This window comes from Astatotilapia calliptera, chromosome 18 (genome assembly GCF_964374335.1).
Source record: "Astatotilapia calliptera chromosome 18, fAstCal68.1, whole genome shotgun sequence".
In the NCBI taxonomy this organism is placed as follows: Eukaryota; Metazoa; Chordata; class Actinopteri; order Cichliformes; family Cichlidae; genus Astatotilapia; species Astatotilapia calliptera.
In genome coordinates this window covers 16,081,510-16,108,862 of record NC_137439.1, presented here as the reverse complement: position 1 = coordinate 16,108,862, position 27,353 = coordinate 16,081,510, and the positions used below count along the sequence as shown (strand labels likewise).

At 39.8% G+C, this 27,353-nt stretch overlaps 3 protein-coding genes across 4 annotated transcripts in view; 1 reads left to right on the top strand and 2 right to left on the bottom strand.

Annotated features, from left to right (window-relative positions):
• Positions 1-1,349: 1,349 nt before the first annotated feature.
• thoc1 (THO complex 1) lies at positions 1,350-11,279 on the top strand. Its single transcript, XM_026150800.2, has 21 exons — positions 1,350-1,497; positions 1,717-1,790; positions 1,933-1,993; positions 2,099-2,168; positions 2,737-2,855; positions 2,949-2,997; positions 3,082-3,177; positions 3,332-3,414; positions 3,488-3,561; positions 3,670-3,778; positions 3,880-4,014; positions 4,512-4,612; positions 4,720-4,786; positions 7,831-7,881; positions 8,005-8,075; positions 8,219-8,314; positions 8,484-8,549; positions 8,638-8,721; positions 8,884-9,031; positions 9,138-9,222; positions 10,877-11,279. The coding sequence occupies exons 1-21, from the start codon at positions 1,450-1,452 to the stop codon at positions 11,152-11,154; spliced, it is 1,965 nt and encodes a 654-aa protein (XP_026006585.1). The 5' UTR covers positions 1,350-1,449; the 3' UTR covers positions 11,155-11,279.
• Positions 11,280-11,317: 38 nt separating this feature from the next.
• On the bottom strand, positions 11,318-21,351 carry usp14 (ubiquitin specific peptidase 14 (tRNA-guanine transglycosylase)). The gene is made up of 16 exons (XM_026150801.2): positions 21,182-21,351; positions 20,185-20,330; positions 19,882-19,914; positions 19,682-19,786; positions 18,489-18,592; positions 18,319-18,377; positions 18,109-18,239; positions 17,906-17,986; positions 17,727-17,809; positions 17,431-17,545; positions 15,475-15,540; positions 15,268-15,360; positions 15,055-15,183; positions 14,900-14,960; positions 12,468-12,575; positions 11,318-12,359 (listed from the first exon to the last, which is right to left on the bottom strand). Exons 1-16 carry the CDS (start codon positions 21,195-21,197, stop codon positions 12,214-12,216), a joined length of 1,476 nt encoding a protein of 491 aa, XP_026006586.1. The 5' UTR covers positions 21,198-21,351; the 3' UTR covers positions 11,318-12,213.
• A 2,046-nt stretch (positions 21,352-23,397) lies between these two features.
• rock1 (Rho-associated, coiled-coil containing protein kinase 1) overlaps positions 23,398-27,353 on the bottom strand; it is a 31,349-nt gene continuing 27,393 nt past the window's right edge. Inside the window, exons 28-33 of one of the 2 annotated variants that reach the window (XM_026150799.2) lie at positions 25,842-25,912; positions 25,659-25,747; positions 25,462-25,540; positions 25,071-25,332; positions 24,355-24,562; positions 23,398-23,528 (exon numbers count right to left, since the gene is read on the bottom strand). In XM_026150799.2, coding sequence (XP_026006584.2) covers positions 23,525-23,528; positions 24,355-24,562; positions 25,071-25,332; positions 25,462-25,540; positions 25,659-25,747; positions 25,842-25,912 — 713 coding nt within the window. In that variant the 3' untranslated portion in view covers positions 23,398-23,524. Of the gene's footprint in view, positions 23,529-23,918; positions 24,085-24,354; positions 24,563-25,070; positions 25,333-25,461; positions 25,541-25,658; positions 25,748-25,841; positions 25,913-27,353 lie in introns of those variants that run through there. The other variant, XM_026150798.2, reaches the window with a different exon arrangement.

Sequence of the window (27,353 nt, the reverse complement as noted above, 5' to 3'; positions counted from 1 at the left end):
GTTATCTAAGTGACTTATATATCATGTTTAACCTGAGTAGCGGGTTTGAAAACAATTTGCCAGGAGTCCGGTGTTCTCACGGCTCTAGTGACCTAGCCCCCGGCTCGCTATCGAGCTAGTAGGTAACAGACGTCTCCGAAAACGTCGGAGCGCTTTTGAAAATATGTGGTGTCCTGATAAACTGAGCAGATATTTGAGGTTTACACAGCTACATTCTCGCCTGAAAATATGTTAAACGTTTATTTTGTGACCCAGAAAGAATAATAAGAGTAATATTAAAACTAACTAGCTGCCGCCATTGTTGGAAACTGAGCTGGGCTGCGCTATGAATTCTGGGACACAGCTTCTTCTTCTTCGGGGTTTAACGGCAGCTGGCATCCTTGTACATGCAGTGCTGCCATCTTCTGTTTCAGTCCGTTATTACACTCTTAAATCCTGCTACTTATTCCTGCGTCTTTTGGGATCTTACAAAGCTTCAAACGACGCGTCGACTATTAAATTAGTCGTCGACGATTTTGATAGTCGACGTAATCGTGACTAGTCGACTAATCGTGGCAGCCCTAATTGTGCCACTTTTAGTAGGAATCTAGTCTGAGCAAAAGGACGAAAAGGTTTTCGTCCTTTTGCTCAGACTAGATTCATGAAGAAACAGATAAAGTGTATATTACAAGGTAAATTTTCTATTTCATCTGGAATTTTGCATTCAGCAAGAAATATTAAATTATTTCTTTCATACATTTTGGTTTTGATATGACATTTAAGAAAGTCACATATCTCCCCATCACATCTTCATGCCCACTTTAGCATATGTGCATGAAATTCAATAGCTAGTCTTTCATGGTTACTAGGCCTTTTTGTAGTGGCCAGTACTGACACATATTGCCTTTGCTTTCAAGCATGTAGAGGGTAAACCACCTTGTATGTTTTCAGTTTTCTTCATAGCACAGAAAAGTTCATATAAATGTGAAAAAAAATAATCGAAAATGTAGAAAAAAGATCAAATCAGAGGAGACAAATAAATGAAAGTTTGAAAGGAGAAAAGGGAAAGGCCAGAGGAGAACTTTTTACATACTCAGTGTATGCATGAGATTCATGTGAACAGCCTATGTTATCTTCATCTGGTTATGTTCTCCAAAGGCTCCTGGACCTCCATTATTTCTTAAGTCCTTGTTATGACTCTCATGCACACTAAAAAGTGTTAGTTTACCAACTAGGCAAATATGATGTACTGACTGTGAGGAAAATATTTTAAAATTACACCATTACCATAATAATTTGCATGATACGACTGCAATTGTTTTTAATGGTGGAAAGTGCGCTGGAGACATAAATTTTTACATGGCACCTTGACTGTAATTAATTTTAAATCCTGCACCGCTCTCGACCTTTTCCCACGCTCAAAGAAACCGGAACAACTTTATCGGCACTTCCGGTTTCCAAAAAGAGACGATGTCGCCGTCTTCATTTAATTTTGTCGACGCTAAAGACAAATTTACGGTAAGAAAACACAGAACCTCAGCAACTTATAAATATATGTGCAGTCATATATTTTAGATTACAGTTGAAATCCTAGCCTGGGTTTGTTAATGTAGCATGTCGCATGTTGTTACTATAGCAGGTAACAGATGAAGCTAAGCTAACGCAGATGCTGACCAACGATGTCGTTTGTTTCATAAATGTTTCTTCTTCGTCTTCTTCTTCTTCACACAATCTCAGGCGTCTGCCGTCCAGGCTTTGACTGGAAAAAGCATCAAACCTTTGATCAGTATTTTTAACCAGATCCCCGGCAAGTAAGTGAAGTTGTTAGTTCTTGCTAACTTATTGTAATGTAATTACTTATTGTATTGTAATCATTTCTGTTGGCTATTATAACCTATAATAATGGAGGAAGGGATGCAACCTTACTGATCGCTTGTTTTTCTCATGTTACAGTGAGGCGGAAAAGAAGACAACCCTCGATCAGGCTCTGAGGGGAGTTCTTGGTGATCTGATTGTAAGAAATGCTTTTTGTTTGTTTGTTTCTAGTACGCGTTTGTTCGCTTTTAAAAAAGTGAAATTACCCTCAAAATCCTCAAACGATATCTTCAAATGTTTCCAGGTTGAGCAGAAGGCGAGGTGTGATGACTACCTAGCTCTCATTTACCTGAGCATTGATGGCGTTACAGAAGGTATGTTACTCATCTAGGGGTCTCATAAGTAGATCCAGGTGATACACTGATTTTTAGGATTTAAAAAAAATGAATAGCTTATTCCTTTTGTGCCAGGGAACAAAACCTGTACCATAAATAAAAACAAAAACACTTTTGGATTAGTCTTTTAGCTCTTTAGTTCTTTATCTTTGAACATTCAGCCAGTGCAAAAATCTGTGACACAGCATATGAACATCAGCCACTGCCTTGTGAATGCCAAGTTATTTCCCATTAGTCTCATAGCATACATCACTCAAAATGAGCACATAGTAGCATGTGGCTGATATATGTATACCATACTTTTATAGCCAAAGAAAATCCTTTTTGGACATATATGTGTGAGAAATCCCTATTGCACATCTACTGAGGCGATTTGGCAGGTCTGTTATGCTGTGGGGGGTGTTTACAGATATGCTTCTGATCCACTTGCCCCTTTTTATTTATGAAAAGCATGCATTTTGTAAGCAGACTGCTCGGGTAATCTTCTGTAAGTCTTAGAGACAATGTGTCATGTATGAAGAAACTTAAGACTTGTGTTCCACTGCAGGTATCTGTTCTGCTACGACCCCTTTCGTCCTGCTGGGAGACGTGCTGGACTGTCTTCCTTTGGACCTGTGTGACAAAATCTTCTCTTTTGTCGAAGAGAACGTCTCCACCTGGAAATCGGTAAATAAATTCCAGCTGTTGAGTAAAGCCCCCGACAAATTTGCCCTGCGTTGATCACATGTTTACCAAAGCTGTGCTCTATTTTTCTCACAGAACTCCTTTTACACTGCAGGGAAGAATTATTTATTGAGGATGTGCAATGGTAAAGAGCTTATCTCATCATTCTGTGACATATGAAGCTTTTTATCTTTAAAATGCAGAGCAGTGTATTTTCCTGTCTGTGTAGATCTCTTAAGGAGGCTGTCCAAATCACAGAACACAGTTTTCTGCGGGCGAATCCAGCTCTTTCTGGCACGTCTCTTCCCTCTGTCTGAAAAATCAGGTAAGAACAGCAGTATTTTATCATTATAAATAAATAAACCAACACAAGCCTTTTGAAGATGAGGAGGTTTGCAATCATTCATGGCACTCTGTCAACCGCATTCACAGCTTCTCTGATCGAGTGATTGTTCTTTTTTATTTTGTTTGCTTTCCAGGCCTAAATCTCCAGAGCCAGTTTAATCTAGACAATATAACAGTGTTCAACAAAAATGAACAAGAAAGCACTCTCGGCCAGAAGGTAAAGATCTGATTCTGAGCACTTTAGAAGTAATCAAAAACTGTGAATGTTAAATGTGTTACTGTGTTTATAGCACACAGAAGAAAAGGAGGATGGTATGGAAGTGGAGGAAGGAGAAATGGGGGAGGATGATGGCCCTGCACCGAGGTAAGTTAAAGGCTTTCTCAAGAATAAATCACAAGGTTTGTTTCTTTTGTTTATTTGTTGAAGTAAACATTTTGATCGGCCCTTTATCTGGTTTAATTGTTATTGCAGCTCCATTCCAATCGACTACAACCTGTACAGAAAGTTCTGGACACTGCAGGACTACTTCAGAAATCCAGTGCAGTGTTACGATAAATTCTCATGGATGACATTCCTTAAGGTAATGCACCTTACCGCAGATGCCTTTCCTCCTCATTTTTAAGATGGCAAGTATCCAAGTAGATGATTAAAAGTCAACGATCACTCTTTTGTCCTACGCAGTTCTCAGATGAGACTCTAGCAGTATTCAAAAGCTATAAGCTGGATGACATGCAGGCCTCTAAGAGGAAGCTGGAAGAGCTGAGAGCATCAAGTGGAGAACATGTTTACTTTGCCAAGTTCCTCACAAGTGAGAAGGTGAGAAGACTTCATTTTAAATTTCCATGCTACACTTAGTTTGTAAACCTCAAAGTTCTGGACCAAAACAGAGCACTGGGTAGGAGGAGGAAAACGGTAACGGCTGCCAGCTGTTTGCCTCTAAACAAAACTATCATCAAATATTAACACATGTTGATAAGGTTTTGTTGCCTTTGGAGTTCTACAGTGAGTTATTGTAAGTTTGAGTAACATTAGTCATATCTTCACTTGTCAAACACACGTAGGATAAAACATAGACACAAACAAATGTTGAAATGGCTAACAACGTGTGGCGCTCTGACAACGTTTGTTCCCTCACTGCTGCACTGCAGGCTCCATATCCATGGCATTTACTGCTTGTTTTGCTCATGCTGTGTCATTTGCTTTACATTTCTGAGTTTGCTGTATTTATCTACATGTCGCTGATCTCCATTAAATATTTGTAAAGATCGGAGTTGCACATTACCTCACTTTGTTTCTTTCGTCTTTATCTCCAGCTGATGGACTTGCAGCTCAGCGACAGCAACTTCAGGCGGCACATACTGCTGCAGTACCTCATCCTCTTCCAGTACCTGAAGGGTCAGGTCAAGTTCAAAAGGTGAGCAGTGTCTCAGTGCTGACCTCGTAAATAAACTTTGTCTGATAAAGTATTGGTTATTCTGAAGTCTTATTTGTATTGTTTTTAATATTTTTCTCCTCCTGCAGTTCCAGCTGTGTTCTGAATGATGACCAGGCTGCGTGGATTGAAGAGACAACTAAACTGGTCTATCAGGTGAGTCCTAAGTTATGCTGACACACACAAATGTAAATCTATAAGAAATAAAATGGCCAAACTCTCTATAGAATGAATTTTAATTTTAGTGGAGAAAAAAAAGGTCACCCAACAAACCACCCTGAGGTTTGTGCAACAGTATGCTATATAGGTACCAAAATGTCACAGTATTAACTGGTTGCAACAGGTGGCTGCTCCTCATTGAGCCTGGTTCTCCTGGAGGTTTCTTCCTGTTAAAAGGGAGTTTTTCCTTCCCGCTGTCATCAAGCACTCGCTTATATCAGCTCGTCTGATTGTTCGGAGTTTTCTCTGAATTATTGTTGGGTCTTTACAAAGTAAAGCACCTTCAGGTGATTGTTGTTGTTATTTGGCGCTATTGAATTAAACTGAATTAAATTATTCATGTTGTAAGTTTAGGAGAAAACAAGCAAATTATTCCCAGTTTTCATTTTTATTTTAACAAATATCAAGTTCATTTTCAGATAAGTATTGAATCAAACAAACAAATAACCCTGTGTGTGTATGTTCATGTGTGGGCTTGTCTGTATGTGCAGTTGTGTTTATGTGTCTGACACTGGTACTAATCTGTGTGGAGCTTCATGAATCAGAGGTGGATAGCACATTTAAACGTGTGTGTGTGTGTGTGTGTGTGTGTGTGTGTGTGTGTGTGTGTGTGTGTGTGTGTGTGTTAATTTGAATACCTCCCAGATTGTTTGTTGTATGTTGTTTATATATTCTTGGGATTATAGCTCAGTTTGTGAGCTAAAATCCCTGTGTGGGACAGGCAAAAGAGACACAGCACGTTCATTTCACAACTGACATTTTGTTTTGTTTTGTTTTTTATCACAGCGGGTAGAACAAAAACAAAGGGAGTTTGCACTCAAGCATGAAAGGTGACAGCCGAGTCCACCCAGTTTTGCCTGCAAGCATGTGATCCCAGATATTGTAAACATTAGCCACATTGTTTTGGGGGCATTGTCATTCAGAAATGAAACCAACACACTGGGTCTTCAGTTTGCTCTTGCAGCCAGCAGCAGAACATTTGGCATGATTTCCTCATATCTGACTTGTTTTCATTCTTGAGAGGAAATGACTCTGGGAAACTGCAGCTGTTCATTTGGAATTTAAAGTGTTGCCCCTGTGTTCATTCCCAAATGCATTTTTTTTTCTACTATTGGGTCCGCTGTCTGCAACAAACCATTTCAGCTTCCTGTAGGCTGGCCTCTTTTTAAGCCAGTTTTCTTGTTTTTATCCCTCTCTGCCTTGATTAGACTTAATTTTCCTTTTTGATAAAGTTTGTAGTTGGGGGCTGGATCAGGTGACCCTGAATCCTCTTTTAGTTATGCGGAAATAGGCTTAGGCTTCCCATGATGCACTGTTTCTTTTTCACTTACCTAGTGCTATATAAGCACCTCTGTGTTTATACACTACTCTGCATTTCCACAGTGTGTTTTGTCCTGTCTTCATTCCCCCACCCCTAAAGAGTGGCAGCCTGGTTCTGCTGGAGGTTTCTTCCTGTTAAAAAGGAGTTTTTCCTTCCCACTGTTGCCAAGTACTTGCTCATACAGTTGGTGATTGTTGAGGTTTTCTGTGGTATTGTCGGCTCAGTGTCTTACAATATAAAGCACCTTGAGGCAACTGTTGTCATTTGGCCCCACTGAAGCCTTGAGCTTTTTGCTCGCAAGAATTACTGGTGTGAAGTTAGTATTTAAACTTTGGCCACGTTTAATACGCATGCACCACTGTTACAATATATGTATATACCGTATTTCCCGGACTACAAAGCGCACCTGAATATTAGCCGCACAAGCTAAAATCAGGGGAAAATCCTGTTTTGTACATACATTAGCCGCACCTGACTAAAAGCCGCAGGTGTTTCAATGTTGACTCATCATATGTAAGAGAATATGCACAAAGGGAATTGTCAGGAAAGAGACGGCTGTTTGGGGACACACCCCTTTTATTAATATTTTGAAAAACAAGTTCTGGGTACATATTTGCATAACTTTTTAGGTATATGTACAAGTACCGGTAATTACAAGTACGAAACATGTACTGTGCTTCATAAATGAGTAACAAATGTAGTACATAACAATAACCTACAGCACACCAGAAAAATAGATTCGGCCTACCTTTTAGGCTCAGGTGCAGTGACACGGCTTTAACAAGAAGAAAAGTCAGTCGTTCACCATCTTTCTCTTCTTCCTGCGCACTAAAACCACCAAAGTCCTCTTCTCCAGTGTCGGATACAAACAGGCTCAGGATGGCTTCGTCATCCACTCTCCGCTTCTCTCCTTCGTTGTCACTTTCAAAACCAAAGAAATCCTCGTTGTCAGTGTCAGAGTCAAACACCCTCAGAAGGGCCGTGGCGGTGTCCTCCTCTCCATCATGCAGCAGTCCAGCCCTTCGAAATCCGTTGGTGATCATGGATGTTTTCACACTTTTTCACGCTGTCATATTCCACCGGTGGAGTTGAGCATAACTTGCTTTTCGCAGGTTTATCGCCGCTAGTCATCCACGCCTCCCGCTGAACGCGTAACGCTACTTTGAAGTTTGTTTTTCGCGCTACTTGTACGGCACTATGTTTCCTGGCGGATGGACATGTGACCAACATACCACTCTTGAACCCCGATACTGTGTGTCTGATCACATGCCCTTCCTCCAGGCAACGTAGCGCCGTACAACAGCGGAACAAACAAAACAAATCGTCTTACGATATCACAAAAATCATGGACAATCCATAGAAAAGCCGCACCTGACTAAAAGCCGCAGGGTTCAAAGCTTGTGCAAAAAGTAGCGGCTTATAGCCCGACAATTACGGTATATGAAAACACTAGGGAAACCCTAATAGGTTCAATCCAAGTGGATGTCACAACAAGCTGTAAATCCTAATTTTCTGTTCTGTGAAGGAAAAAAACAGAAATGGTCCTTTCTCATATTTTGTGCTCACCTACCTACTATGTAAAAAACAAAAAAAAACAAAACGGTGGTGAATCACGACTTTCTGTTACAAATGCCCTTTAATCTGTGCTCTGCTCTTGCAGCTGCTGAGGGAGATTCCTCCTGATGGGGACAAGTTTGCTGCCATGGTTGAGGTAAGCCATGCTTTGGGAATACCAGTATGATTAAATGAAGCTTTTGTTTACGCGCTCACAGCTTGTCAAGTCTTTTGTTCTCTATACACTGGTCCCACTATAAATGTTCATTATCTCTGACAGCACATCCTTAACACAGAGGAGAACTGGAATGCCTGGAAAAACGAAGGATGTCCGAGCTTTGTGAAAGAGAGGTACAGCAGTGTAATGTTTTGAAGTAGCCGTTCCAGATAATCATTTTATTTGATTTAGGGTTTAGTCAGTTTTTACAGCAGCATGGAATGCTGGATAGCATGCCAAAATAACAGGTGGTCCCACTTGTTTGCCTCTTTAACAGAACAGTAGATGACAAGCCCAAAAGACTCACAAGGAAAAGACAAGCTCCAGAAGACTTCCTTGGAAAAGGGCCAGACCGGAAGATTTTTATGGGAAAGTATGTGCTTGAATCTGGGGGTGGGATGGTGGAGTGGTGTGAAGTGTGGTTTGGTTTTTTCGTTGGTCTTAGATTTCTCTCTGTATTGGTGTCCATCCTGCTGAAGTATTGTTGGAAATTTAGTGAAACTGTAAATTTTGGTCATTCAAGCTCTTCTCTTGTTTGCTAGTGATGAGTTGACCCGGCTGTGGAACCTCAATCATGACAACATGGAGGCCTGCAAGTCAGACAGCAGGTTAGAAAAGTCCTGAAATGAGTTCACGTTCGGTTTTTTGTATATACACCCTACATTTGTTATTTTACAACTGCGGCCTTTCTTTCAGAGAGTTCATGCCGTCATTGGATGAATTCTTCGCAGAAGCTATTGAACAGGCCGACCCAGCCAACATGGTCGAGGAGGAGTACAAGTAAGATGGCTTTTACAAAACCTTTCTTAACCATGGAGGGGGAAAATCCACTATTCCATCTCCTACCTGAGACTTATTTTTAATTGTATTTCTTTTATTTACTTTCCATATATTTACTATTTTCCTGATGTCTTTTATGTCTAATCCTGTAACTCCTTGTAGGGTTGTGCGAAATGCAAACTATGGCTGGCGGGCTTTGAGACTGCTGTCCAGGAGAAGTCCACACTTCTTTCAGCCAACAAACCAGAAGTTTAAGAGCCTGGCAGACTACCTCGACAGCATGGTCAGCAAGTTGGCCAAAGAGCTACCAGTAAGGATTTTATTTTATTAAAAAAAAGCAAAAACAAACTGAGTTTCCATAAGTCCATGAACCCATCCTTTTTCTTTCTTTTTTTTTTTTTTCTCCGTTCATGAAGAAGGACATCCCATCTGAAGAAATAAAGACAGGAGAAGAGGATGACGATGATAATGGAGACAATCTGCTCAAAGACAGCAATGACAGTAAGTCATCACATGTTCTGTATTTCACTCTAGATGTTTCTGACTTCACATATGTTTGTGTGTGTCAGCACTTAGACAAGGAAACTATTATTATTATTAGATCATCCAAACGAAGGACCAGTGAGCTTATGTCATGGTGAAGTTCACAAGAATCACTACTCCTCCTATTATTTAGAATTTAATCAGACTTACAGTTAAAGATCAACTAATGTGTCTTCAGCTGTGCTTAAGGTCAAGGTCACCTTTGTTGTTACACAGGTGCAGGAATCACTACACCTTGATTGTCATGATTATAAATTGAGTGTTTGTGTGTATTTAGACACAAATTCTGTCATTGGGTTAATAAAGTTTTAGGTTACATTGGGTTCCCATGAAGAATGATATCACCCAGCATGAGGTTTCTCGATGTTGGTAAATTTTTGCACGCACAAAATGAACGAGAAAGAATCACTTTGGCACACATGTTGCAAACCAGTAGTGTGATGTTAGGAGGTGATGATCAGGATCTTAGTGATCATGATCATGGAGGAAATAGTCCTATTGGTTGGGGACTTCCTGTCACCATTATCAGTGACATGGCCAATGCTATCACATGATTTCATGCTTTTTATTTCATTTCTTTTATTTATTGACCGTGTTGTCATAAATCTCCTGACAATTTCACCTGGTGGAGAATGGTTTTAATTTGCCCCGGATGTGACTGTTTGACTTCTCAGTAGATTTTAATTCTCATTATTTCTCATTCTCGAGCAACTACACGCTTCATATGTTACGCTAACCTGTGGTCGATTGTTGGATTTCAGTGAGGTCAGTGTTCTAAATCAAACAATCAAGATGTGATTGAAGCAGAAGACAAAAATATTCCATCCACTGTAGTTAATGGAGTGAATAGAGGCTCAGATGTAACTGGAGCGGCCCGTTCCCTGGAAGCTGATCACTGAAAGCCTTAATGTAAGAGCCAAAGATTTTTCAATGCAAGTGAAAGAAGCCATCATTAGGATGAAGAGGCAAAATAAATTGTAGCAATTAGTGATGCCTGTTTGAGATCCAGGTATTAAAAACAGTAAATTTAAAATTGTTAGTTTGTCTGATTTAATTTTGAGCCTCGGAGAAAGGGAAGGAGCAAATGGGGGATCATTCATAAAAATAGCTGTTAAACCTCTTGAATTGTAGCTGAAACTCTACTTCAATCACATTTTGATTGACTTTAAACCCACTGTGGTTTCTTTAGAGAGTGAAATTACAAAAATTGTGTCATTGTCCAAGTATCTATGGACATGACTGTACCAGAAAGAGCAGGTGTTACTGATTTAACTTGTACTACTATATGAAAGTGATATCAATGAGCTAAAATAGAAAATACTGGACTGAAACAGAATTTGCTTCTGTACCTTTCCCCTTAATAACATTGCATATTCAATTTAACTATCAGTATGTTTGCTTTCCCTCTTTCATACGCTTAATTTAAGATGATGAAAGCATGACCCTCAGTTCCAACTTCACACATATTTCCATCTTAATGTCTTTAACCCAACTTGACCTCTGTATTTTACAAGCTCCCACTTCCCACAATGAATTGAGTTTATTGTGTTAGCGCAGTTCCAAGCCTGGAGCAGAGAGCTATTTATGTCCTTCCTATTCCATTTTCTTCAAGGTCCGAGCATTCAGAGCAAACTTGTGACGAACCAGCAGATGGATGACGTAGCAGCCAAACTGGGCGCTCAGTGGAAGAACCTCGCTTCTCATTTTGAGATGAAGGCGGCAGAGTTGCGAGAAATCGAAACGGACAGCGAAGACGTCGACATGCAGGCCAAACTGCTGCTGGTGGCCTGGCAGGACAGAGAGGGAACACAAGCTACTGTGGAGAACCTGGTCGCAGCTCTGAACGCCACAGGTTTCTCCCAGATTGCAGACGGCCTCAGTGAGGCTTAAAATCTGTATTTCCATAACATTGTTCCACTTTTTTCATACAAAAATGTTGAAAACTAGTTTTTATATGTCAGATATTGGTTTTCCCCACTGTAGAGATTTCAATAAATGTTTTCGCCTTGTAAAAAGTTTGGTAGCACGTTTGTTTTGATACACAACAATCTCATTTTGGTGTAACACTTTATTTTCACCACCTATGAAACGAGTTCAGTCAATTAAGTTATTACAGAGAGTTGACGTTCAGGCCTTACAGACTGTGGCAGGGCGATCGGGAAAGCTGCACGGAGAAACATGGTCAAGCACAGCATTTTTTTTCTTTTTGTAAAGGTATAGATTAAAGTCTGAGATCCGCATCAGCAAGAATGACGTTCAAAAGCTTATTGAGCAAACCATCACGGTTGAATCTCAAGCCTTTATTAAACCGCACACAGTTCACCACAAGGGCAACATGTTCTGAACAGTTTCCCCACACACCTCCCTGAAAAGAGCATTAGTGAAGATTTGGCAGAAAGAACCTCATCTGTCAATACATTTCAGAACAATTACAGGAGATGATGTGAGCCAAGCACTTAAAAGACCTGAGATTGAACCCAGATTACCCCGAGGGGGCCAACAGGTGAACAAGGGCAAGTCTTTACAGTGTTTTGTAATACGTCAGAGACAGCTTGGCTAGGCATTTCTGTACAAGATTAAATGACTAGAGAGAAACATTTTGCTTTAATGATATGAGCACCTCATCAAAGGCTTTAAAAAATATACAATGTGTATAAAACATTTAATGAAACTGCAGCGCTAGACTCAAAAACCTCTTGAGGATCCAGTCCAGAGATTGCCTCTCATCATCTCTCCATTTTCAAAGCCCACTGTGGTTGAATATTTAACACCATTTGACAGAATTTGTTTACAAGCATCTGTGTTGGTTACAAAAGAAAACAAAAAAATTAAGGTATTCAAATCTTTAAAGACACCAGTTTTATTGCACATCTATGCAGACAGTGCTTTGAAATGGCAATTTGTGTGTATATTGGATGTTGTCTTTGTCTTCTGAGAAGTCTGCCACAGCTATTGTTCCTCTCCAAGTATGTCCAGCCGCCGGGGGCCATACAGTAGAACATACGCTATATGCCAGTCTCCGCCACCTGACAGTCGCAGGATATCCTCTGGAGACACCACACTCACCTTGTCATCGTCAAACTTGACCCACTCATCTGTCAGAACGACACCGGAAGACACGACGCATGAAGCGCTTGCACAGTATAAATTGGGACTGACTGATGTCAGGTGCGTGCCGATTACTGTCACACAAATGCGATTACCTTCTTTCCTTTTGACCCATCCCACATAGTGGCCTGAGGAGCTTGAGCGGCCTTGGTGCGTCAGCACAGCCTGCAGGTCGTAGTAGCCACTGTTGTTGGAACCAAGGTCTACAAGAAGAAAACGTGCCGTACCTTTAATTCTGACTCGTGAGCAAAAGAAAAATATCCACACAGAGAGAGAAAAAAAAAAAAAAAAGCATACTCAAATTTCACTCCAAAGATTTCATGACAAAAAAACATAACCGCGTTTGTTTTGACAGGAAAATGAAAGACGGGTCCAGCAATTTATTTAAACGTGGAAAAACAGAGTTTGTACCATTCAAACAAGCTTGAAATATTTGGTATGACCACCTTTATTCTTGGACAGCCTGACCTGTCTTTGGAGCTCTATTGTAATTTCTTTAAAGAGTCTTTAGGGATAGTTTTCCAGGTTTCTTGAAGGACATTTACACCTCTTCTTTCGATCTTGGCTGTCTTTTGTTCGATTCTCTGTCAAAATGATTCTACACTGCTTCAATAATGTTGAGGTCTGGACTCCGGGGAGGGCGATCCATGACTGATAGTTAGGGGTGGGTTTAAAACTAATTGATTTCCCTGATTCAAATTGATTTTAGTTTGAATAATGAAATATCGACTTATGAAATCCATTTTTAAAAATAAATGTATTTTGCCAGAAAAGCCAGAATCTCAGGTTAAAGCTCACGAAACCATTTCAACAACCGCCAAACAGCTAAAACAGCAAACGATTAAAGAGCAGGTAAATGGTGTCTGCAAAAATATGTAAACACAGAGCACGGATCCACCCCGATGGCACGTATGCCGACATCCCGGGTGTTGAAAGCTGACGTATCACAGATCCTGAAGCTGCAGGTTTCGTTGCTCTCAGACCAAAATTCACTGAACCAGCAGCAAGAAGATCAAAACTACACTTCACGTTTAGAAAACACTGTCATGAATTCCCTCTTACTTTTGCCATTTTGCTTCCACCACAATAAAATAAATACATTTTTTTTAAAAAGCCACACTTCCTGTACAGTTCTTTCTCTCAGAAAGACCAGTTTACCATAAAAACAATCTGTTTTCTGCATTATTTGCTTGCTTATTATATAGCAGCAACAGTATTTTCGCCTGCTGTTTTTTGCCTTAAAAAAAAAAAAAAAAAAAAAAGGACCTGACAAGAGAGCCTAATTTCTGCTGTTCAATACAGAAGAAGTGTAAACTTTTACAAATTTTGCCAAATTGCAAAATGCTTAGCAGTGCCTCTAATAAAACCTCTGTAACTTTGCTCTGCTTCACTTCAGCAGCATCAGGTAATGTTCATACGTTGATTCATGGTTTTCTTCTGCAGAATATTTTTAAGGTTAACTGCTATAAAAACCAGAAAAACCAGGAAAATTTTCTTCATGTTTTTTTTTGCGTTTTATCCTCAGTTACTTTGACACAAAGGCATCTGCTTGATGCTCACATCTCTGCTGAAGTCTCAGAAGTGTCAGCTTTCTATTTATAGCCTATAGGATAAAATATCCTATATATCTATCTATCTAATATATATATATATATATATATATATATATATATATATATATATATATATATATATATATATATATATATATATATATATAGAGATATCTATAGAGATATCTATAGATCTATATATATATATATCTATATCTAGATATATAGATATATATAGATATGTACTGATTAATGATTATTATTATAATATTTCTGTCTGAGTCTAAATTGAATCGAATCGAAGAGGAGATCAAATCCAGTTGGGGCCCTGTGAATCAGATCGCGTTATAGAAATCAGTGACGATACCCAGCCCTACTGATAGTGTTGCACTGTATTTTTCACCGCCATAGCGACAAAGCTATCAGACCCTTTCCAGACGATAGATCGTGTTTTGAAGCTTGCCATGTTTGTCATGCATTTGTCCAGTTTTCTATTTTTTTGTTTTTTACAGGACGCCCTGTTGGTGCAAAAATACTATTTTATACCTGTCAAAATGTTATCTTTGGCATTTTTTGCAGATTCAAGTGAACTTTGCTTAGTTGACAATACTAGTTCATCACATGAGTTAGGCACCTTTTTTATGCTCGAATGATTCATAAGTCAGTCTTACAAAAAAAGTAAAATAAATAAAAGTAAAAGTCCTGTACTGAATGTCCTTCTTTCTATGTGTAAATTGAGTGAAAAAGCAGCCAGGATAAAAGACCTTCAGAAAGCCTGGAGAACTGCTGCTCAGCCTGGCTCCTTGGAAACAGGGGTGATGACTCGAGACTTTGTCCGGTAAGGCAGGTGAATTTGTAGTGCATTTACATTTTTTTCCCCATCTACTTCCAACACCTGATTTCTTTAACTTATATTGTAAATGTATTTTTTCTACTCATGTAACATTTCCTGCACTACTGTCACAGGTACATACCCTCTGAGAACGAGAAAGGCTCATATTTCACTTCTTTTGCTGCTTCTGCCTTCTTTATCAACTAGAAAAGAAAATCAAATAGAGTTTATGCTTTAAATAGGAGTTCATCTACTCCCAAATGTGTGTAAATGTCATGGCGAGCTGATCTGCTTTACCTTTTGCTGCTGTTTCTCTAGCTTCTTGTCCTCGACCTCCTTAAACTTTGACCTGATTGGTAACATCTTTTCCTGCAGCTCGGCAGTGCACAGCTCATAAACATCCAACATGAGCGGGAACTTGACATCCTAAAAAAATATACACAAATTCTGAGACTTTAGATCCTCAGCTACTGTGAGCACTGTAAGAAAGAACTGCAGCTGAAGACAAACCTTTAGAACTTTTGCATTGACAGACTCCTTCTCTTTGTAGAAAAACCTGACCATCTGAACAGTCAAGTAAGCAGGCAGGCGGCTAAGTTTTGACTAACAGGAGGAAAGAAAACCGAAATGAATGTCATACTCAAGTCCTACATTCACACAGTCCTGCAGGCAGTTTCAAATGACAAAAAGGAATATAAGAGCGAAAAGAGGACTTACGGATTTTATATACAGCGCATTTCTGTTCAGGGTCGGAGACATTTTTGTGATTTCTTCCTGCAGTCTCTGTTGGGGCAGAAAAATCAGAATTTAAAAAAACAAAACAAAAAAAACCAACTTGATCAGCTGTCTTATGTCTTGTGATAGAACATATCCTCTTTACTACACGAGCGTGTAACCACCAGTATCCTTGCACCTGTCCACTGCAAGCCATTTCATTTTGCACAAATCTTCCAAGTTTGTGCGGTTTTTCCTTCTGATGAAGTACGATTGGACCAACTCATCCATGTTGTAACCCATGCTGATTGACAGGCGTCCTGGCCCAAACAGCTGGAGTGGATCAGCATCTGCTAGAAGCATAACTGTGAGTCCTTCCCCCTGCAGAGGTCCTCTAATGACACTGCAGGGGTTGGGTGTATTGAGGATGGCCAGGAGTGGGAGTAAAGGGAGCTGTTGAGGAGTTTTATGGAGTGGTCTGGTAGATATCACCTCTTTGTGGACATGAGCAAGACAAAAGAGATGCTGGTTGATTTCCAATGTGAAAAAAAGAACTGTGACTAAGCCCATTACCATCATGTGTGAGGAGGCTGAAACAGTGGACTACTACAGGCACTAGGGTGTTCACTTGAATGGCAGACTAGACTTAAGAACCAAAAGTGATGCTGTGCGAAAGGGGGTGAGCAGACGCTACTTTCTGAGGAAACTCAGGTTCTTTAGTATGTGTAGCAAAATGCTGGAGATCTTCTACCATCCTGTGGTAGTGAGTGTCATTTACTTTGCTGTTGTGTACTTTGCTGGGGGACAGCATCAGTGCCAGAGATGCCCCCACGATCAACAACTAATTCACAAGGCTCGAACCATTGCTGGTCAGAATGTGCAGGTGTCTGAGTCAGTGAAGGACGGGAGGTCAATGACAAACTGCTGTCCACCATGGACAACCCACCATACCAGCTCCCCACTACAGAGGCAGCAGAGCTCATTCTCATTTGGACTGATTCAACCCCGCTACCATAAAGACCACTTCAGGAAAGCATTCCTACTATTCTCTACAAGACTGTATAACAGTTCCTGTTCTGGGCAGGTAAACACACGTGTCAGCATGCAAGAAATCACATTTTTCAACACAGATTTCTATACTATAGTTTCCAGCTGCAGTTTCTTGTGTTTACATACCGGTATTTATTAATGACATCTGCAGTTGGTCTTATTTTTCTTTAACTTCATGTTTTGTTTTGGTTTTGTTTTTCCACTTTTCCCAACTTTTATTTAACCTTTTTCCACAACAAATACAAGACTGGTTCACATCCAAAATAACAACACTGCACAGCACTAGAGTATTATAACATTATGTCCATTAGCATCCAGTTTACAGGTTACTCCCAGTGCTTCCAGTGGTTTCTTCCATTTGTCCACAAAAATTCGGGAGCTCCAATCAATATAATGTCCCAACCTGATCAGAGTCATAACATCAATGATGAGCGACTTCCATAGAGAAATGGAGGGAGGCTCAGCCCCCACCCATCTCAGCATAACTTCACGTTTTTGTTTTGTTGCATATAAATATTTTGCACTACCTCACATTATAAGCCCTTCACTGTCAGCTTGTGGTACTACTTTTTAATACTTTTACAACATTGCTTTTATCGTATTGTGTTCTATTGTTTTCATGCTGTTGTAACACAGTAATTTCCTTTGCGGGTTCAATAAACTGTCTGTCTTATTGGCTTGTTATGTAGGCCCAATTAGCTGATATGTGCCTGTGTATTGCACTCATACAGTTTGTGAATGAATCAAGCTTAGCATTAGCTCCTAACTGTAACCATAATAGTCAAAACACAAATGTTAAAGGTTAAAAATGTCCAGTCCAAAACCACTGTGTGATCTCAAGGTGGCTATATGCATCTTTCATACCATCTATGCTTTGCACACAGACCTCAGCCTTTTCATGATACTTACCAGCCTTAGTCCTGTTGCCAGGTATTTCACTTCTTGGTTGATGAAGCAACTGAGCTGGAGCTGGCTTTCCTTGCCCTTGATTGGTTCCTCCTCCTCAGACTCTGTGCATTTCATGCTGAATAGTAGAGTTAAGAAGAACCCCGGCTCATTAATGTTTCACCTCTAGATTTTATCTCATTACCAACAACTATGAAAGAACAGTGCAGTCTTTTAAAGTGAAACTTATACTTGTATATATATATATATCTCAAGTATTAAAGTGCACAAAGATTTGATTGACAAAGACAGAAGGATACCTAGTTTCAAATTCTACACCAAAATACTGGTCAATGAAGTTCTTCTTTGCAGAGGCAGAGGCAGCTCCACCCTCAGATTCAGTCTGAAGATTAAAAATAACAAAATTTTCTCATGAATTTATGAGACAGCCATAATTAGATTACAAAATAATAGATTTGGTGGGGGTTTTAAGCATTACCTCCATGGTAGTCTCTGGTTCTAGTGGCTCCAGCTTTTGCTGAAGCACTCTCATCATCTGCAGCCAACATTCATTGGCATCCTGAATAAACAACAAAGCACAATAAATGTCATGAATTTGCTGCCATTATGAGACTGAGTTAAAGACACGTCACATGGCTAATCAAATTTAACAACGCAGAACTATAATTAAGAGTTTTTCACCTGCTGGAGGTACTGCCCCTGATCCCCCTTCTCAGCAAACTGTGGAAAGGCCATATGGAGGAACTGCAGCAAAATAATGGGAGGGAGGCTGGACGAGGTTTTATCCATAGTCTCATATAAATCACGAAGGGCTAAAAAACAAAGAAACCATTTTATTTGTATCAGTAAATTCACGACATTAATATGTCTATTTTTTGGCATGCTTCACACCTGCTGTGATGTACTGAGATGGTGCATTTGCTCCTGAAGATCGCAGAGCACCTGAATACCTGTAGCGGGAGAGTGATGTGAGGTGAACGGCAACTAAAACCAGTGGTGGTGAAATTATTCGTAATGATCTGAACACGTCACCGACAAACAGTAATAGCAGTAAAAATGACCTCCTGAGTGCAGTTTTGAGCTCTGGCACAGAGCGTAGACACTGCACTGTGGCGTTCATGTAGCAGGTGTTGCCCAAGTTCGTCAGTCCACAAGGCAGCTCCATCTGACAATGACAACATTCACAGTGGCATTGGTTCATCTCAAGGTATAACACTACGTGTAGGTAAGGGATACATAAATTTAGTTTCATTGTAGATCTGGGACTGTGCAGAAGGGACAATACAGAATCAACACATCACATTGAGTCCACTTCTTCTTTATCAAGTATGGTCATCTGATCTGTTCTAGATACATAAACTGTCTTTTTTTTAAAAGCTCAAATTTGTTGAACTCTGTCCTTTCAATTCTTTTGGCGCGTCCAATTTCAGAAACGTTAATAAGTTCACACGTCAAACTCTATGAACCACTAAAGAGGCTTTGCTCATTTCTTTAATTTGTTCTTCCCTCCTGCCTGTGACCAAGACATCAATCTCAGTACTTCATGTTGCTGGAGGAGCTTTAATAAAAGATGCACAAGTGTATCCTTTTTAGGAAGTACTAAATAAATAAGTAAATATAATTCAGAGCAGCCCTAAACATAAACAAATATAAAGAACACTGCTACATCTGAAAGTGTAAAATACAGTTGCACTATGATGCAGTTGTGCCAAACATGAGATTTGAATAAAATCTCCTTAAAAATGGGGCTCCAGAGGATGCATCTCTCTCTCTCTCTCTTTTTTTTTTTTTTTTAAAATGGCTGTTTTATCCACCAACTTCTCTCTCCTCATGTCTCTTCCTCGCCAATTCTGCTCACATCCCTGATGAGAGGAACCGAGGATCCACAGATGAACAAACTCATAATGAGAAAGCGGGTCTTTTGTTTGCCCATTTCCATCTTAAAGACATTTACCCAGTATTTATCATGTGGAAGTTTGTAATTCATACTGTATTTTGAGTCTGCTGCATATTTTCTCTTCAGTAAATAAATTATAAATTCATTACTACACCAAAACACCTAGCTTGCAAATGTCTCACTGAGCCACACACACAAAAAAAGTTTTTAGCAACTAAATGATTCTGCACATTTAGTTTACCATTTTATACTTTATACTCAGTACATGAAAGCCCAATTCAATCAATCACATCCACACTAAAAGCTGTAATTGTTATATTTGTTCACCCCACAGTGGTAATTTTCAGGATTACTCACCGCTGAGGCCAGCTGCTCCTCAGTCATGTCCTCTACAAACATGGGTCGGACTGCAGGCTCCTCAGGTAGGGCATCTGCTGAGCCCATCATCAGCAGGGTCATTCCCTTCAAAAAGCAGAGAAATATTCATTTCAGTAATTTATGTGAAAATTTTGTGATGAAGCTCCCGTAAAGAACCACTTGGTATATGCGGTACTCACATTTTTCAGCTTAATATTTCCCCACTCGTCATCCTAGAATTCAGATAAAACATTGATTAGCAACCTTAAAATGGATAAGGTTTACTCATCTTACCTTTAACTTTACCTTATTTGTTTCAAAACAAATGAAAAGACAAAACCAATCCTATAATTAATCAAAAAGTCCCTTTCATTTTTGTAAGAGCAATAGCACAACCTTGAAACTGAACCGAAACTAAGCATGTTTAAATTAAAGGAACTATATGCACTGGTGTGGTTCTCTGAGGATCTCCTTTTCTAGATTTTGGATGTTTATATTAGTACCTTGAGAGTGCCTCCCTTCACCATGACCTTCTGTCTGTCTGGCTGAACTCCTGTCAGGGCAAAGAGCTGCGCCTTGAACACCATGGGTGGTTCCTCAGTGTTGAGCTCTACTGCATCAAACTTCTCTTTGCCCCATTTCACATTTACTGAAAAGAAACAGAAGCACTCAGTGTCAAAATATTAGCCGTTCCTGGTTTGGGAAACCGTGACATGACACAGCACCTCCTTAGCATCAGGGTAGTGCTCCAAGGAATAAGGCACCCGGTTAGTCAAGCTGACTGTCGGTGAATAAACACAAAGTGGGAGCCAACAAATATGCAGCAGTCTGAATGTCTATGAACCGTAATAAAGGCGCTCATTGGCGATTATAGAAATCAGTATAAGATCACTGACACAAAGAAAACAAACTGAGTGATCGCATGTCTTCAAGACGCAGTTGGAGTAAAGACGTATAACTGTACACTATGATTTAGCTAGCTTTGTTAGCAATGCTATCCTTTATAGTAAAAGGCACAAGTGCTCCCAATTCTGCTAAAAAATTTATAGGGAAATGTCTTCAGCGAGTAAAACCACAATTAAAGTGGTGACATTGCGGTGGGAATCAGTAGCTTTACATAATTAGTTAACTCACCTTACTTATTACCTGCTAACTGGGTAACTAAGCTAGCTGACAGCAGCAGAAGCTCAGTTAGCTTGGACAGCTTTTTCACGTACTCAGTAAATAACGTTAACAAACAGCAAGCCGGATACAGTGGTGTAATAATTCTGTGCGCTTCCCTGTTTCAAAAAAGTGTCTTCTGAAATAACTCTACCACTAGTCTAAGAACAAGATGCTGTCAAGATAGCATGCTAACGGTTGTAGGCTAAATGCAAATCATGCTACACACAGCTAAGCTAACATGCTAATGTAATTTAAAACTAAAAACACGTGTAAGGGTTCCCGTTTTTAAAGTATTTTCTCCTTGGTGATAATCATGCTGTATTAAAAGTACTTTACCTGTAAACACCGGCATATTTAGAAACCTTTAATATCCTCAACTCGCTATTTTTCCTGTTTCGGTCCACTGGGGCGCGTATGAAGAGTTGCTAGTTCTCGGACTGAACTTCATTCAAACAGAATGACGCTGCAACAACACGCTGGGAACTTATCGATGCGCTCTGACATCTGCTAGTCGCCCTGCTGGCCTGCAGCAACATCCGAGATACACACACCCAGATCATTCAGACTTCTTTAATTACAGTATTTATAAGGCTGTAACTACACGGATTTCCAAGTGTGAGTGAATGATAGTTATCTCACAGCAAAGAGTGCACTGCTCTCACTGTGACACCGTAAATAGACCAACTTTGGGGATGGAACCCCTTTGTTCCTTCCACTCCATATGATTAAAAAACACCAAGTATTTATTTATTTTTTTTAGAATATAAAAGCACAAAACTACAATTAATTGTGCCGCTATAGTTTAGTGATTAAGCAGAAGACCAATATGGTGAACCCTTGTGCAAAGGCCTGGGTTTGACCCCACAATAGGACATTTCCTGCATGTGTGCTCTGATGTCCTGTTCAAAATAAAAGTGAAAAAGGCCCAAAAATAAACCTGGTGAGAATAAAAGTGTCAAGATTAGCAGAGTTAAATTAGCATATAAAGATGTGCTTAGGGGTCCTTGAATCTGTCCCAGCTGGCCTGATACAAAAACATAAATGACATCTAAAGTGAAAACTACTATACAATGAATGACAGAGATATGTTTATTGACATATCCATCAGTGCGGATTCCAATGCAATTTAACCATGCAAATTATCCAAGACACGAGTAGATCATAGTTCCAGTGCTTTTTGTTTTTAACTGAACAAAACGTTACACATAAAAAGACTGTGGAGGTATTCCATAATCCTTATGTCTCTCTCATATTATACACTGTGGGGGTGTTTGCATTAGCGGGACATTACCATGTTAGAGAAAATGACTTGCAATCGAGGACAATCATTGACACGGGCTTGTTTTTAAGATACATCCTCCTCAAATTTATGATACGAACCAAGAACGGGGACTTTGTTTTTACACAAACTCTATTGCTATGTGTTCATAAAGAGGTAATCTAATATATTTATTTATATATATAATTTTTTATATATATTCAAACCAGACAAAGCAAGTTCTGATAAAACCACACACGTGTGGCAAATTCTTAAAAAAAAAAGATGGAAGAATTCAGATTTGTCTTGTTTCAACAACAAAAAAAAAAAAGGAAAGAAAAACATATGGCAGTAAAATCAATATCCAAACGGTAAGGCACTAGGTGGGCCAAATGCTACACCTGTTTAGTCTTCTACAAATAATTTACAGTCAAGTCAAACAGTGCAGTTTTACATTTGTTAACTTAATGTTTTCCTTTTGAACCACTTATCTATGAATCAATGTAAGGCAATACATTACAAAGAAAAAATACACTGAATACACACAAAAAAAAAATATTACAGACAATGTACCAAATAAACAAAAAAAGTTTTAGGACTCCTATATACCATTACAATGGAATTTTCCTTATGGCTTGGAGCAATAAAAATAATTATAATAAAAACAATGCATAGATTTAAATGATGATCTTGCATGCTCCTCACTCAATACTCAAAACATCTAATACTCATGTCCCAATACGTTGTCCCAAACCTGATATAACTGACTTGCAGAGTGATAAGAATAAAGGCAAAAAGGCCAGAGACGTTAGATGAAGGCATCAGTCATTAAAAAAAAAAAAACAACAACAAAACCAAAACAAAACAAAAGCATAGTTGCATTAAAGCCCACGTTATCCGACAGGTGGGGGAAAGAAATTACTAAATAGATATCAATTTTCCGCCCCTGAGACACAACCTTTTGCCGCAGATCTGCAATCCCTGTATGACAGTACCTTAAACTGAACACATACATGCAGCAGTCCCAGCAAAACCCCCTTTTACCTTCCAGTTTCCATTCCAACTCTCACATGATATGAAGCACAGGATGTCTACATGACAGGAGTCCCTCTCTCCCTCTGTTGTCCATCTTTAGATCAAGACGTGTGCGCCATCTTCTGGTGAAAACGTAGAGCTGCAAGTTTGCTGAGTTGGTCAAGTGACTCCTCCCCTTGCTTTTTTAATGTCCACGATGCCTTGTGTCTGAAGTGTGTTGCAATTTCTCCAGCGTTGGTTATTTGTCAATATACATATATTTTTTTAGCTTTGTTTTTTTTGTTTTTTAATGAATTATCTATGCAATACAGTTTCTTTCCATTTTTGAGGATGAGGAAGGAAGGGAAAGTTTAGAGTCCAGAGAAAAATCCCAACGGTTCAGACGGTTAGCTGAAAGAAGAACAGAGACAGGTGTCCAGTAAAAGAAAGGCCTTTTCAAAATAAAATAAAAAACCTTCGTTAGTAACCCAGTCTAACAACAGAAACAGAAAAGCTGGCTTACAGACACTATAACACCTTTTCATGATGTTTGACCAGTAATGTAAAAATCCTGAATATTGGTCTAATGAGAGTTGCCATGTAAGAATATGAAGTTAGTAACTGACCCCAACAACACATTAGTGCCAATTAGAAAATCCCAAGTGCCAACTGCACAGAGCCCAAGAGTCAACCAAGCAACCAGGAAGTGTCTCTTGAATTTGAAACACCCAATAACACAATTAATAAATAGACAAGTTTAAAGTCATAGAAAAAAGTCTGTTTTTTAAAAACGCACACACACACACACACACACACACACACACACACACACACACACACACACACACACACACACACACACACACACACACACACACACACACACACACAAAAAACTTTCTGAAGAAGTTCCTGTCAACAAGTGCTCGATGTTGTGTCTGCTGCTTGGAGGGTGGACTGCGCTCTGCTACAACACAGGAGACAAACAGCAGGTCACATGACTGACTTGACCACATCTCAGCCCACAAGATGGGTTTGAGGAGAGAGAGAGAAAAAAAAGGCTACTGACTGCAGCACACCCTGACTGACTGCCTGAAGAGAAAAAATACTCACGTTTTATCCTAGTTATCTAAAGTTATTTCACCATTAGTGAAAATATGTAAACGCAATCTGAGTTAATAAATAAATACAAATAAGGTCTGACGAGATGGGTTTTATTTCAAAGTTATCAAGTTACCTCAGCTTTCCTGTATTGCTTTTAGGGTTCTTGCGGAAGGATTGGTTGGGTCCAGAGCGAGTGGACATGGACCGCGGCGAGGCTCTTGTGAATGTCGACGGCGGGGTCTTGGGAATCTTCTTTCCGAGGTGGCCGATCCATTTCTTCTGCTCGTCTTGGGTCAGAGCCAGCAGCAGCATGTCCCGGGCAGAGGTCACGTCGTAGTTTACTGGACAGGATGACACAATCAAGCCTTAAAAACATGACCTCGAACTATCCAAGTCCTCCAAATGACTTTGTTTACACATTAGCAGATGTGTGGTACAAAACCTGATCGTGCCAGTGGTTTCACACTATTTCACTGATGAACAAGTGGCAGTGACGTGTCAACATAAGCTGGAATTTGCCAAGGGAGGACGAAACAAGGATGTAAACAACGCTTTAAAATACTTTTTTTCAACAAAAAGGCCTCAAGGATATAAACAATGTTTATATGACTGATACTGAAATGAAACAACAACAAGAACTCCCTTAGAAACCTCTGAGTTTAGCTGCAACAATAACCAATTTGTCCTGTTTACTTTGAGTATCCTAAAATGCTTCGTCAGTGAATTCCAACTTAGAGCCTGTACGTAAACTAGAAAACACCTTCAAGGATTTATAGATACGGACTGTTTATTGTCTTAAAATGCTCGTGATACCAGCTTAGCCTGCAGAGATAAGAATTTGTGTTTTACCTTTGCAAGGAGCAATAACATCCTCCTTTTTGTCAAGGTGGTCCTTGTGGCACTTCACGTGGCAGCGGCGACACTCCAGGGCCGGAGGCGGCTTGAAGACGTGCCACAGAGGCTTGGCACAGGCCTCGCAGTTTGAAGGGAAGTGATATAACGTGGGGATGAACTCGTGGCCTTTGTGTGGGAGACAGTTGGTCTTGTCGCCCTGAGGGACTGTCTCTAGATCCGCCTCCTTCCTGCACTCTCCCTCATTAGCATACAAAATCTGAATAGTTAGAGAGAGATAGACAGGGCCTTGTTTCTGTGGCTGAGCAAACTCTATTCATGACTGCATGGAAATGTGAACATAAAAATAAAACTGCACATTAAAAAACAACAACAAAAAAAAGCCTACCTGGAAAATCCTTGGAATCTCATCAGTCTCAGCTCGGTACACATCTCCTTGCGTGACTGGCCTCACATGAAACAGTTTGCTACACAAGAAGGTATAAAAAGAGGAGAAATCCATTAACCTTTGTTACTTTTTCTTCTCTACATTTTTCAAGAAGACCGAGCTAGCAAGAAGAAGATGCCACAAAGAAAAACACTTACTCGATATCCAGTACCATCGAGGGGTTGGACTGCTCCTTATCCTGCTCGTCATTGTAGAACAGAATCTTCTTACTACTCACCACCACATACTGCAAATGTTGCAGAGACAAATGAGAGGGTTGGTGAAACCTCTTTCTGCATAATGAAAAATGTGAGCGAGCAAAGGAACCGTGCGACACACACCTGCTTCTTCCATCCGTATCTTTTGATGTTAGCACGATTAGGAATAGACAGCCAACCCTCCAATCTGGACTCTGAAAAGCAGCAAAGAAGAAAAACATGAAAAGAAAAATTCTGTGCAAGTATTTAGAGACACTAGATGAAGGCCATGCAGCAAATCAGGTCCAAACTCAACTGGGGAGAAAAATAAAGAACAAGTCAATAAATAAATGAATAAATAAATAAAACGCTGGTGAACTCCTCGGGAGTTTGCCAGCGTTAAGGTTAAGTGCACTGGAGTAGGTGACAAGAGAAGACTGTAGCTATCCCAGGCTGCAACTTCACACACCCATGCAAGAAGAGAATATTAGTATGAGTAAGGCCTTCTTATAGCATGCTAAGAGAGCATGTAAGACTGCAAAAGTATGTTAAAAATCCTGATGTAGTATTTGTGCAGCTGGAATTCAATTAGCTTGATCACTCGCTCCTTTCACAGAAACAAATGTGTGTTATCTTTATTCAAAAATTAAATCATAAATGCAAGTGCATGCAGCTGAAACAACACAATCTAAACAGGTTCAGTAGGGGAAAAAAAAAAAAAAAAACCACAAAAAAGTGGGATTTGTCTACTACATGTGAGGTCGTGAGGGAGGTCTTCGTGTCCAAACGAGCAGCGATTTGTGGTGAGCATGCCGACACAGACACAAGGGTGTTGCGTGTTTGAAGAACACGTTTGTTCCAGTGTTTGGAGACATTTAAAAGGTGCTGAGAGTGACGCGGCAGACCTCACACCGGGTGTTGTGTCAGTAAACTTTGTTCTAATTTGGCTGCTTCACTGCTCAGGTCGGCCTCGTGACATTAAGCAAATTCACTCCCAGCGCTCTCTCGTAATATCTCGTCACTGTTAGTCATTACATTATTTTTTTCTCCTCTAGAGCTGATTCACTCCCCACACTCTGACAGGCTTCTTTCAAAAGTGCTGTTGAATTCTCCCAGCAGATATGGCTGTCACACCTCTGGCAAAACAATACTTGAGAAATTGGGTGGAGGGGAAAAAAAACAACAACAAAAAAACTACAGTACACACACATACAACAGCAGCAACGCAGGCCGGGCAAAAAGGGGCTGATTCACCGAGTTACTCACAGAGGAAAAGGAATGGAAGTTACAAAGATAAGAAGAGCAAGGAGAACCAACTGGGCATGAGGGAAATAAAGAAGAGATTGATTTAACCACAGCTACCAACAAACATGAAAACAGCCAGCACAACATATATTCATACACATGTTAGATGTCATTTAAGAAGGTGATGCATTAGAAAGAGAATTAAGTGAGTCAGTACAGCTGCTTCCCTGCCTTCTAACACCTTACTGTACTAAACTTAAACTGCTTGGAAAAAAATCATTCACATGATGCTCTAAATACAGATTCAGATCTTTTGGCTCATGAACTAAAAACAACACATTTAAAAGAATAAAACCTGAAAGGGAGACTTATTTTAGACGAGACAAAAGTCAAATGTGTCAAATAAACCAA

What these genes read in the sequence shown, in the direction of transcription:
- usp14 (XM_026150801.2), bottom strand. An exon ending in GAAATATTAAGCTGAAAAAT is followed by an intron (nt 19,787 to 19,881) that starts GTGAGTACCGCA and finishes TGCTTTTTGAAG; the next exon opens with GGAATGACCCTGCTGATGAT. An exon ending in GGTGTAGAATTTGAAACTAG is followed by an intron (nt 17,546 to 17,726) that starts GTATCCTTCTGT and finishes TCTACTATTCAG; the next exon opens with CATGAAATGCACAGAGTCTG.
- thoc1 (XM_026150800.2), top strand. Translation starts at nt 1,450, where the DNA reads ATGTCGCCGTCTTCATTTAATTTTGTCGACGCTAAAGACAAATTTACG. An exon ending in ACGCTAAAGACAAATTTACG is followed by an intron (nt 1,498 to 1,716) that starts GTAAGAAAACAC and finishes ACACAATCTCAG; the next exon opens with GCGTCTGCCGTCCAGGCTTT. An exon ending in AGTTCCTCACAAGTGAGAAG is followed by an intron (nt 4,015 to 4,511) that starts GTGAGAAGACTT and finishes CTTTATCTCCAG; the next exon opens with CTGATGGACTTGCAGCTCAG.